The sequence below is a fragment of the Ammospiza nelsoni genome, chromosome 9, assembly GCF_027579445.1.
Source record: "Ammospiza nelsoni isolate bAmmNel1 chromosome 9, bAmmNel1.pri, whole genome shotgun sequence".
NCBI lineage: Eukaryota > Metazoa > Chordata > Aves > Passeriformes > Passerellidae > Ammospiza > Ammospiza nelsoni.
In genome coordinates, this window is record NC_080641.1 from 30,730,628 (window position 1) to 30,743,662 (window position 13,035).

Sequence of the window (13,035 nt, forward strand, 5' to 3'; positions counted from 1 at the left end):
CACTTATCTGCAAAGAAATTCACATTCTCATCACAGTCTATCTTTCCTGTAGAGACCATGACAGAAGATTTTCCCTCTCTAAATCTATATATTTTTGTAGCGTATTACATTATTTATTGATGTTGGGTGTCTGCTAAAACTGAAATCAATAAAAAATGTGAAAAATGTGAAATGCTTAAAAACTTCAAATATGTTTTTCATCTAGCTATATAAGGATTCTTCCCTTACAGTAACGCTGGTCATGCTTGAATTCCCTAAGCAAATTTAATCAAAATGTCAAAGATCTACCAAAATTCTTTTTAAAAAAAACCCAAAAAAAAAGAGTGAGATTTAATAAATGTAAATGATAAAATGTAGTTTTCTCTTCAAAAGATAAATTTCCAATATGCTTTGGAACCACTTATTTTCTGTAAGTCATTGCATTTTCCTTTTCTTTGCCAAGAACTATCAGAATCATAGCTGTCCATGGCTGACCAGTTTTGTGGTCCAAGAAGAAATCAATGACCATCAAAAGCTTTCTGTTGTTGTTACTTTGTAAGTACAAATCCCTTTCTTCCAGCAGGCATAGTAGCAAACTGTACAAATAGCATTTTTTTTTTGCAAACAACCCAAGAATGACATCAGTGCACTGAGGCAGTGTTTTGGCTCTGAATGTCTGAATGCTTTGATACCAAACTCAGTTCCGGATGCTTTATGGCTCTTTCTTGCTTGAAAGCCCTCTGGCAGTGTGGCTTCTCCATCTCACACAGTGACATCAGTGGTTTGGACACTCACTTCTCACCTGGCAGGTGTGTGCAGAGCTGCATTTCCTGCAGGCCTGGCTGATGTGGCTGGGTTATGTGGCGTGTTGGTGATTCTGGTTTTGCTGAGTGCTGTGACTCTCGTTCGGAGCACTCCCTCAGTAACCAGTAGCAACCAAGCCACTGCTGTCCTTTGACATTACACCGTACTCACTAGACGCTGCAGTTAGTGCACAAAAAAGGGCCTTTGCAAATCCGTCAAAAATCACAAGGATGTAGTTAAAGCAGGATCTTTAATAACATCACTTTGATCCCTGTATGGGCTATTCATTTAAGAGTGAATCTGTGTCTATTTTACGAAACACAGGGCACTGAAAGTCGTGGTAATACCTTGTTGGGGTCATTATTAGTTCTAAAGGATGGTTCCAAGTCCCTTCAGACTTGGCACTTTGGGAATGGTGTTGCTATCATGAAAACAGGCTAATATCAGTATTCATATGTTAGTGTTAGTTCTGGTTTCAAAACTGTCCATGCACACCATGTAATTGGGAAAAAAAAAGAGATAAATTTTCTTAGGCTGAAATATCAGTGTTATTATCAAGAATTCATGGCTTTCAATACAGCAGTGGAGGAACAATGAAACAGAAGTAGTAAAGCCAAATGTTCTGAGGTTCCTCAAGGGTCCCAACTCAGTGATCCTTGTGGGCGCCTTCCAACCCAGAATATTCTGCCATTCTGTGACTGGCATCCCACAGACTGAGCCAGCCGGTGCTTTAAAGCCGTAACCACTCAGACAGCATTTCCAGCACGGATCGCTCCGTTGCAGAGCGTGTGCCCCCTGAGGGAGCCGTCCCGGCGGAGCGGAGCGGGCAGAGCCGGCGGCTGCCGCAAAAGGCCCGTTTGCAGCAGCGCCGCGTTTGCGGCAGCGCGGCCGGGCCGGGCCGGGCAGAGCGCGGCGGCCGTGCAGCATGCTGGACCCGGAGGGCAGTGTGGAGCACCAGCCTGCCTCCTCCTTCCCCAAAGTCCTCCTTATCCCTCTAGCCATGCTCCTCGCAATTGCAGCGCTCCTGCTCTTAGCCTTTTCCGCTACGCGGCAGAAGGAGCCTGATTTTTACACTTTCAAAGTTGTAAACATCAGGGGCAAGCTTGTGTCTCTGGAGAAGTACAGGGGCTCGGTAAGTGCGGCGGGGAGGGGCGGCTCCCACCCGGGCAGCCCTTGCATGTCCGCGGAGCGAGCGCGGGGAGAGAGCTCGGAGCCTCGGTGCACTCGGTGTGCCTCTGGGCTGCTCGCTCTGTGCCTCTGCCCTTCGGCCAACCCGTCCGGCTAACACAGGCTCCTCTTCTTCAATAAAGCGTTCGCATCTAACCCCCGTGTGTGTCCGCGTCTTCTGCTGCCGCAGCCGCCTGTAGACGTGGCAGGCGGGGAACGCTGCCCTCCTGCCGGTTGCTCTGGATTCTGCCTATTCCATTAGAAACTCAGGAAGTTTGTGTCTTTGTGTAGCTTACTTTTGGAGTTTATTTCTGTCTTTTAACTGCATGACTTTTTGTGTGTTATTCTTATTCAAATCCCATTCCTTTTTAATGTTTTACATTAAAAAAAAAAGGGGGTTTGATCCGTGGCGAATGGAGTTAACAGATTTCACCGTAGCTAGTAAAAGCATGAGACATTACAAAGTATCAGAGTATAGTGAAATTGTAACAACATCATGCAAATACTTCTCTCGCTTTTTAGTGTGACAACAATATGAAGGACACGTAGATAAAAGCACATATGCTTTTATAATGTCTTCTAAATTGTATTTGCATCTTATATTAAGTACTTTTAGGCAGAGTTTTCCATTTTAAAACAATGTCCCTGATTATAATCTGATTTTATTTAATTTCATTTTATTAGCGGTTTGATCATCTAGAAAAAATCGGTACCTATGGAAAAGTGAACTTAGCACACTTGTTATACTTAATACTACAACCTCTTTTAGCCTCTTTCACAAATTATAGAAGCTAAAATCAGCATAAATCCCACAAGTGACACATCTGTGATACAATCAGGCAGTCCGATAGTTTCACTGGTGCCCAAAAAAGCAGCATCACTTCTCATTTTCAGCCTTTTTCTCCAGCTTTGTATTTACACCTTCCTTTTCCCCTCCTCAGATGTCTGAGCTCACTGGTCCAGAACAGCAGGTCACTGAAACATTGGCAGGAAGACAGAGAAGCTAAATAGGGAGATGCGCATTTTCTTGAGCTCAGCAGAAATGGATACTGATGGATTTGGACTGAATGAGAGGCCTAAATCCTCTCTGGTCAAAGTCCTCATCCCCCATCATTCACAAGTGAGATACAGCAGAACCAGTCCCATGCCCACTCAAATATCTGTTGGAGAAAAACATGGAAGCTGTTTAATATTGAGCAATATTTGTGCTTTTTAAATGAGCTCCTTCCAAAGGCTCCATCAATAAATCCTGTTATTGGGGCATGTCTTGTCTGCATGTTATCTGCTAATCTAAATAAGCAATTACCACCTGTAGCTTCTCTATCTCAGAGCCAGAATCAACATGGAAATAAGTTAAGGGGGAACTTGGAAGAATTCCTTACAGCCACTCTGGGGGTGTTGATGCCCTCTGGAATCCCAGGAACAGGCAGGTTCAGGGTGTGGGCTGTATCCCAGGGCTGTGGTTCCAGGCTGCCCTCGAGGCATGGCTGGTTTCATAAAGGGGAGCTCTAGAGCTGTATCTGGGAAAGATAAACCATTGATGAATGGTAGTCTTTGATCTCTGCTAGGCCACATGGAATAGTTTATTCCAAAAAAGCGACATTCAGCTTCTGTGTGGAATAAAAGATAGATTTGCATTCAGAGATTCTCTTAATGTTCAGGCTACCTGCTCTTTGATAATGTATGTGGACAATTTTAAAGGAAATTGCAGCAATAAAACACATCCCTTTCTGTCATTATGTTGTCAGAACTCAGTATCAAGATAGAAAATTGTTAATTAAAACTCCCATTTATTTCTTAAAATAAACTTGATTAAATCTGCAGTTAGATAAGTAAAGTCATAGGTTTATCATAATATTTTAAAGCTATTAAAAGAAATAAAATATTATTAAAGTGCTACGTGTGTGCTGGGGGTGTTTTAAGGAAAGTGAGTCACTAGTTAGCTCCTGGAACAATAGTCTGTTAATTGCTAAACCAGCTTTTACCAGCCTTAAGCTTTCTGGCAGATGTAGAGAGGACATTTTCTTCAATTCAGTCACTCAGCTAATTTATTTAAATAACTACTTAATTGGTAGTCAAGCAACTTACTAGGAATTGAAAAAATCCAAGGGCTTCCAGACTTAAAAAAATTAATAAAATCTGCTAATTCTAAAACCACAAGAGCCATGCTAAGTATAAACAATCAGTGCAATTCATGACCGACAGAATCATTCTTCAATAAATCATTATTAATATAAACTTGTGTCTATTCAGATCATTGAAACAATTTTTTCATAGTAAGAAAAAAAAGGACTGATTGATATTAATTCTCTTTCTATTTGAGTGTATCTTGATATAAACCCCAATTACCCTATGTTATACACCAAATAAAGGGAGGACCATTACCACTGAGAAAAGAGTTCCACAACTAAAATAGATCCAAAAACTCTCTGGTTCACTGTGTTGTGGAGGTCATCCTTCTGTGGCTTTTCCACACTACCATAAAATGGTAACCCATCACTCATCTACATTAAAAATGAAGGACAGTGATTATGGTTTAACAAGAATCAAGAGGATCCAAACAAGATTAGTTTTCTATCTAATCTAATTCAATAATCTTATCTTTTATTGCATGATCTGTATCAGATATGCTGTAAGAGGCAGTATTCTTACCAAAAATAGCACCTATTTGGGAGTCAGAGCTCCCAAACATCAACTGTTCCCTGCTGTGTTTGTGCCTACCTTGATGCAATGGTACCAATCTACCACCCAGCTCAGTGCAGTGTGCTGGGGTGGAATTAAGCAGTGTCAGTGCAGTGCCTTTGGAAATCCTGAACCATAGGTACTATAATCATGGAAAAGCATTAGGCACTATAACAATTGAAGTATTATTTTTAAGTAAATGTTATAATTGAAAGTACTGTAGTCACTTTGGACCCGGATCCACTGCAATCCGAGGCTGTGGTGTTCCTGGGTGTGGATAAATGCACAGCCACTGAATTGCCACACAAATATTGCTATTTGTTCCATGAAGGTGACAGCTCAGTGAGTTGGTGCCATCTGACACTTGTGGCTGGTTCTTCCATAGTCACATGGAGCCAGTTAAAAATTTCTGGGTCTAAAAACTCAGGTATATTTCTGGGTCTAAAAACTCTGTTGTCTCTGCTGACAGATCCACAAAGGGTTACTTGAAGCTGAGACAGATTCCTAAATCTGTCCCAGGATTTTTCCCTAAAGAAGGCACTCTGGTGTGAGCATTAAGCAAAGCAAGAAGAGTTTTTGCAGTGTTAAATGAGTTCACTACTAGAATGCATGGGTTTTCTAAGCAAAGGGAATCATAGTTTTAAGAGATGAGACAACAGCTGATAAAGAATTCAGCTGAAGTGAAATAATTTTTGTGAGGTCCATTGAACTGTTTGCACTGCACACTAGGTGGTGTGCTTGACTTGCACTCTCAGAGCCCAAAGTCAGGCATATTGAACTTAAATCACTAGTAGTTGTAAGAAGTCAAAGTACAGTCTCTACATGAGGGCAAAAAGAGTGATTGTTATTTATTAAAAATAAAATGCAGACCAAAAAATATCACTGCATGAAATCACTTCTAATACCAGACATCTGAAAGATAACTCAAGAAAGATTTTAAAAGAATAATTTTAAACATTCATTGAGAAACACTAATAGATCACAGAAGTTTTCATTATGTATGTTAGTTATACTTTCAAGAGGTTTGCAGTATTAAATGATGGAGTTCAGCAATGGAGAATTCAGTTACAATGAATGTATTTTTCTAAGGAAAAAAAAGAAACATAATGTGTCTGCCATCCAAGAAATGCTGAATGTAGTTTCCATATGTTTTGGGGGAATATGTTTGGAAGTTTGCACTGTTGTCACTGTGAGCTCTCAAGCCTTTCCCCACCATGCCAAGAAACCACTGGTTTTCAACAGCTGTAAATTAAAATAGTTGTTTCTTTTTGAGTGAATCCTTTCCAGCCCTCTTTTTACCTAAAATCAAGTAAAAATGATAAAAGCTTAGTTGTTTTCACGGACAATTAATCCTTCATATCTGTTTTAATTTGATCACAATGCTTACATAACCTTATTTACCCCAAACCTCCAATGACAAATTCTTACATTACACTTCTATTTTAGAGCAGGTACCAATGGAGTTGAATTCAGTAAGGTGTATGAATACTTCTGCATCAAGAAAATCCCAAGGCTTAAGCTATAATTTAAAAAGCCTCTAAAATTCCATGTGGAAGAGCTACATGTGACTTCAGCTCTTAGATACAAGTTATCTTTACTTCATACTAAATTACTGTTATCACTATGCTTGATAAATCAGATTAATTGAAAAGAAAATAACTGCCAATAGTTATTTTTTATGTCAGACATACAAATTCTGTTTCAAATGCTGAGAATCTGCAACAGGAATGCATCATAAAATTATTGCCTCTTCTCTGAAAAAAAAAAAAATCTAATGATATGCCATAACTTCAGATGTTTTAGGAGACTGAATTTAAAATTTCAGACAAGGCTTGTCTGAATGAAAGTGATGATTTGGAGGTGAGATGGCTGCAGGTCATAGTTCATACAAGTGTACAGGGGTTGTTTAGATTGTATCCTGTTGACACACTCCACCACAAAGAAGATTTCACCAACTTGTGCTTTGAAAGATTACCTGCCTTCCAGGGGAAACAGTGCCACTCCAAATCCACTTTAAATTCAGTAGCTGGACTTCCATGATCCTTGTGGGTCCTTCCAAGTCAGGACATTCTATGACTGTGATAGCCATAGAGTTATACAAAGTAGAAAATACACAAAGTGGCAATATTTTATGTAATAAATTACAAATACCAACATCCCCTTAGGTTTTTCTTAACTCATTCCTGCCCCTTCTACACATCTCATCTTATGATCCCATATATTACCCAGATATGTACCTTTATATGCCAGTTGGTTTTCTGGCTTTAAAAACACTATGCACATGTAGCCATTTATTTTTCACTAAATATTATTTATTTCACACATCATCTTTCCTTAAATACTTTTGTATGAAAGTATTAGAATGGACTCAATTTATGTAGAATGAGTGGCAGCTCACAAAATTTGTGAGAATAACAAAACTATAAATCTAAAATTCTTAAAGGTCATTAAGGCTAAATTATCTCAAAAACCAATGAAACATTCGTCAAGGCTTTGAGAAACTATGATATGTGTTAGTTCAGAGTTAGGTCACTCAATATCCCAAACACATTCTGCTGTTCCTGTAGTGCTCACCTGTGTGAGAGCTCCCTCCCAGGTGGGTCTGTGCTGGCAGACATGTGCCTGTGCTCATATCTGACTGACACAACATACACAGGGTTGAGCATGATCCACTGCAGGAATGGCCTCAAAGGATAGTGGGCAGCCTTCACTTCTTGGAATCTCTAATTGAGGCAGTAAACCTTTGTGCAAAAACTGTTGCTATTTTGTCACAACGGAGTAGATTAACTCTAGAAGTGATGGGGAATTTTACAGCCCACACTACACACACCAACCCCAAATCCTGTAATTGCTTCTATTAACTTCCAGGTCAAGATCTCAACACTAGCAATGATAAATGGAACAGACACTTCTGCAAGGACACTTAGTTTTGAGCAAGGAAACATGCTGCAGAGCAGATGCTTCACAACAGATAAATAAGCAACAAGAAATACATTGATTTGCAAGTTTCTTTCATGCAACTTAGTATCTCTTAGCTGGATAGTCACTTCTTAATTATGCTTAGAAACTGTCCAAAAGGCAGAATGGAAAAACACAGATTCTCAGTAAACTGAAGATTAAGATTTCTTAGCAGTTGGTTGATTATCTTAATGCTTGCTAAAGAGGAATACATAAAAGAAATATTAAATCTTCCTTTTGTGAAGAGAAATCAATGTAGTTTCAAATATGTGTTCAGTCACAGTTTCCTAGACATATTTTTTATTCTTTTTAAATAATCTACCTGTTGGAAAACTGACATGTGCAACACATTTTTAAATGTGCTCTCTTGTTCATCAGGTGTCTCTAGTTGTCAACGTTGCAAGTGAGTGTGGGTACACAGACAGCCACTACAAGGCCTTACAGCAGCTGCAGAGAGACCTGGGCCCGTACCACTTCAATGTGCTGGCATTCCCCTGCAATCAGTTTGGGCAGCAGGAACCAGACACCAACAAAGAAATTGAGAGCTTTGCACGAAAGACTTATGGTGCCTCCTTCCCCATGTTCAGCAAAATCACGGTCAGTGGAGCCGGTGCAATTCCTGCCTTCAAGTACTTAATTGGTGAGTAACCTGGAATGCTGGAGGGTTGTTTCTCCTGCATAGAAGTCCTCTGACACAAAATACCATCCAAAGAAACAAGAGATGATGTGCTGACAGAGTTGTCAGGCTTGAAGAGGTCAGAAGTCATGCAGTCCCTCCTTCTGCACAAGGCAGGAATTCTTCAGCCACCTTTGTCTTACCTTCTCAAAAGATCTCCAGAGATGAGCACACGTCAATAGCAGATGTCCTGTAAAAGCTGGTCCAATAAACCTCTACATGGAATACAGGCCTTGAAATTCTGTCCTCTAGGCATACAATATCCTGACCTTCCTCTTTCCACTTTGCAGCCTCTTAGGTCCCCCTCCTGTGACATGAGTGCTGCAGATTGGATTTATAAGATTCATCTCTAGGGCTGTAGGATAAGTGGAAGCAAAGCACCTCATAATTTACTTCAACAATCAAAAGTGAAACCAGGCACTAGACAATGTCCTTAAATATTCCCTTCCTCATTCCTCCCCAGCACTGGAACAGCACACTGTGCAGTTCCAATCTGCTTTAGAGCCAGACTGGCACCTGAAGAGGTTTTGCTGGTTCTTACCAGCCAGCAAGGCAGGATGCTCCCTATCAAGGCACTACTTTTCTTGCACTGAACAAATGCTCTAAATACCATTTAAATGCTATATTAAAATGTCAGTCTTAATCCAATGCGAAGGAAATGTCTTTCAGCAATGAAATATAGTAAAGCCCAGTGTGACACAGTATCACTTGAGCTGCATTCTGCAAGGACCACATCCCTGCTGCTTCTCTCCAGCACCACAGTGTTCTCCCAAATCTCTCAGAATTTAAAGGAGTGTGGATATTATTTTTCACTACCCCAAGCTCACCTCCTTCCAAGTGTCTGTAATGAATCACTTTGCTAGCCAAATTTCCCTGTAATCCTCTTCACATCCTTTCATTTCTGTTTTGCCAAGGAGAGATGTTCCTGCAGACATGTCCCAGCAAATACAAAATTTGTGATTCCCTGCTCTCCTGCCCTCAGGGGGAGGCTGCTGGAGGCTGCATCTTTATTCAGCACAATGACAACATAGTTAAAAGTATGGGTCTGGCTGTGTCTTGATGATACATTGAAGTAACTTCTGATTCCTTGGGAGGTTTGCCCAGTGTATAATCAGTGGGAAAAAAAGATTCTAATTGTCTGTAGCATCTGTACTTGTGCTTTTAGGGGCATGAGCTTCCTGGTCTATTTGAAAGTCCTGGAAATTTTGTTACTCACAGCGGAAGAGTAAAGGGTAAGAGTGTGACTCATGTAAAAGGGTATGTGGTCAGGAAGGGGAAAACTGCAGTACTCATTTGTAGATGAAAATTAGGTGGAAACCTGGAACAATTACTTTGTTATTTCTCCTTGAAACAATCTTCTGAGGCACATGGTAATGGGTGCTTTTGGAGGGAAAATTCTGGATAAGCAAATAATCAGTCCTAGAAAAGCTATATTGTCATGTCAAATTCCATTTTCCTATCAGTGTTCAACTGTATCAGTTATATCTCTATAGCACAGCCCCACACACAAATGCCCTCACACACTTCAACACTGATTATTGTGCTTTCTCCTGGCTCAAGCTTCCCTGTTTCCATTAGTCTCCAAGGGACCACTGTCTAGTTAAAGCTGTCTGTCAGAAAATTAATCTTATTCAGTCTGAACTTCCTCTTAATTTTACATTCCTTCTTTCTCTGCAAGGTTAATCATCAAATTGACATGAAGAAATGTCAGGAATTGGCTAATGTGGTTTTCTAATATTTAAGTTGTATTTTTGGGGTTTTTTTTGTTTTTTTTTTCTTTCCCCTGTAGCTTCTACAGGAGAAGAACCAACCTGGAACTTCTGGAAATACCTGGTGGACCCCAATGGGAAAGTAGTAAAGGTCTGGGACTCTACTGTCTCTGTTGAAGAAATAAGGCCCCATGTTACAGAACTTGTAAGGAAAATCATCCTAAAGAAGAAAGATGAATTATGACTTTCAAAAATCTCAGCATGTCAATTGCATCTTAATTGAGAATTAGGGCTGGACTTTGTCTTTTCACATTCCAAAAGAGAGGATATAGGGAAAGGAAATTATGACCACTTGAATCTGTATTCACCATCTAAGAATGCAGAAACCAGTAAGTTAACATGGTCAAAGTAATATGATATTTTTCTCTGACCAAATTCAGTTTGAGTTTTCTAGGAAAGAAGAAATCTTCAGCAACTGTTTTTTTCCCCAATTCAATTATTAGTTGTTGGTAACACTAAAGGAAATTAGTTCATATAGGAAGAAAGATCAGAATAATCAGAATGTCCTAGCTGGGATCTCCCTGATATCTGCAAATCTGTTGTCATATTTTGATTGAATAAAATAAATAAACTGAATAAAATAAACAGCAGAAATTGTATGATTGACTTAAGGTGTGTGCTAGGAAGAGGGCCAAAACAGATAACTTCAGACCAGACAGATTTTGCGTGTTCCAATGACCACAGCCAAACATAGATAATTTCATCTGTATAGAGAGTTTAGAAGGGCATGGGAGAAACACATTTGTAAAATTTAAATGAAAGAAGGATGAAGACAAAGGCCCTGTAAAAATTCTCCAGAAGACATGAGATGAATTTCTGCATTTTTTTCACCTAGATTATCAGATGATATTTGAATAGTCATTTGAACATCTGTAGGACCAGAGTCTACATGTAATGGCTATTTCTTTCTTCTATTAGCATTTTGCCTTAGAATAACTCTTCCTTCATAAAACTGATGTTAAATTTATTTTTCAGTTTATGACACTATCCAATTTGGCTGCATGTACAGACAAAGATCAGACAATCCAAATTTTTTTCTATGGAAATAATTTTTCAAATATTTAATTCTTGCATAATGTTATATAGTTTAATACCACATTAGTGTTACAGATGCTTAATGGGGCCTTTTTCAACTGTAGCAGCCAGGCATCTGCTCAGCCTTCAGAAGTCTCTAACTCATGCCAAAATAATAACACTAACATTTGCAGCCTCATTGTTCCTTGACAGAAACCCTTTGAAATCTTCTCAGGAAGAACTCTTTTTATCTCAACAGAAACCCAATGTTCCCATCCTGTTAACCTCAGGATGCCTTAAGAAGAATCTAGCCTTGTCCAACTGCAGTATTATTGACAAGTGAAAGCTTTTTTGTGCTTTCTGATGCTTTCAAGGAGCACAAGCAATGTTTGTCCATATTGTTGTCAGGGCCCATGTGTACAAATAAACCTTAAGTGACCTTGCCATGGTAAAGAGTTTTCCCAGCTCCTCAGTGCCATTAGAGCTGTTCAGCATCCAAACAGGCTCTTGTTGAAATCAAAGGCAAATATTATGGCTTGGCATGGCCTGGCTCACAGGACAAGAGGGAAAGAAGAATACTGACTGGACTCATTCTGTGGAGCTCTCCATGGAAGTAAGAGCTCAGGGACTTTAGGATTTGCAGGAAGAACACGAAAGGCAGAGATTATACTGCACAAAACAATCTCAAATTGCCTGAAAGAAGCTGAGAGCAAGTTTTTTTAAGTTTCAGTGAAAAAAAAAAAAAGAAGGGATGGAAGAGAGAATGAAAGGAATAAAAGGAAGAAGTAATAGAAGAACATAAGTAAAAGGAGAAATCAAGTAAAAAAGGAATGAGAAGAAAGTGAAAAGACAGTTTGCAGCCAAATAATCTTTGGGACAAAATGGGCACGGAAATGTTAAAGTCTGAACATTGATACTAATGAGTACATTCCAAGCTCTATCAGCTACTTCTCACTTGAACTGTAACCTAAGAGTGCAGGAAATTGATGCTTGTGGCAGTGAATATCTGTATTTTCCTCCTCTGATGGTGAGAGAATTGAACTCTATGTCTGATTCAGTAATTTAGTCTATTCTTACATGGATCACTCTAAGACAATGGTTGCTAAGGATATCACAAAGGAAGGAAAATCAGGCCCATCTGATACTGTGCAGGGACAGAGAATCCAACTCCTAGAAAAGGAGTTCTTTTTTACTCCACAGATTGTTTCTCTTTTCTCTGCCTTTTGATGCTAATGCAATGCCCCAGCATGCTGTTAGCACGTGCTGCAGGGCTTAAAATTTTCTCCTTAGAAAGCTTGTTTCTATTTTATACCTAAAGCCTGGATGAGACCAACCTAAGCTATAAAAAATGTTTTCAGCCTTTTCTATTTCCATTTAGCTTGTCCAACTTCAATCAGAACTCTGGATTTGCATAGAAGGAATCTTCTATTCTCTATTAGACAAGTTCTTCAGGTCCAAAGAGACATAAGGGCAAAGATGATTTGGGAAGGTTTTGTCCTATATGGACAAATATTGTTTGTGCTGCTTTTAAAAGCATTGCAAGGCACAAAAAAAGCTTTCACTTGTCAATAATACTGCAATTGGACAAGGCTGGATTCTTTTTAAAGCATCCTGGAGTTAAGAGCAGGGGAACCTGAACATTCTGTTTTTGTTGAGATAAAAAGAGTTCTTCCTCACACGATTTTCAAAGGGCTTCTGTCAAGGAACAATGAGGCTGCAATTGTTGGTGCTATTATTTTAGTGTGAGTGAAAAATTTCTGCAGTCTGAAGTCTGAGCAGATGCCTGAGTGCTAAGAATCACTCCAGACTGATGCTGTCAGAATTGGTGTTCTTACAAGCTTGGCCATTTAAAGAGAACTAAGGCAAATATTACATATGCAAGCCTTGAAAAACAACATGATTTTAAGCACATAACTGCTTTCTCTGAACTTAACAGATACATTTTCAGTATTAAATTAGGCATGGCATAGATTCCATCCTTTGTTG

At 39.4% G+C, this 13,035-nt stretch overlaps 1 protein-coding gene across 1 annotated transcript; it reads left to right on the plus strand.

Annotated features, from left to right (window-relative positions):
• Positions 1 to 1,708: 1,708 nt before the first annotated feature.
• Positions 1,709 to 10,629, plus strand: GPX7 (glutathione peroxidase 7). Its single transcript, XM_059478365.1, has 3 exons — positions 1,709 to 1,915; positions 7,969 to 8,230; positions 10,056 to 10,629. Exons 1-3 carry the CDS (start codon positions 1,709 to 1,711, stop codon positions 10,217 to 10,219), a joined length of 633 nt encoding a protein of 210 aa, XP_059334348.1. The 3' UTR covers positions 10,220 to 10,629.
• The last annotated feature ends 2,406 nt before the right edge of the window (positions 10,630 to 13,035 follow it).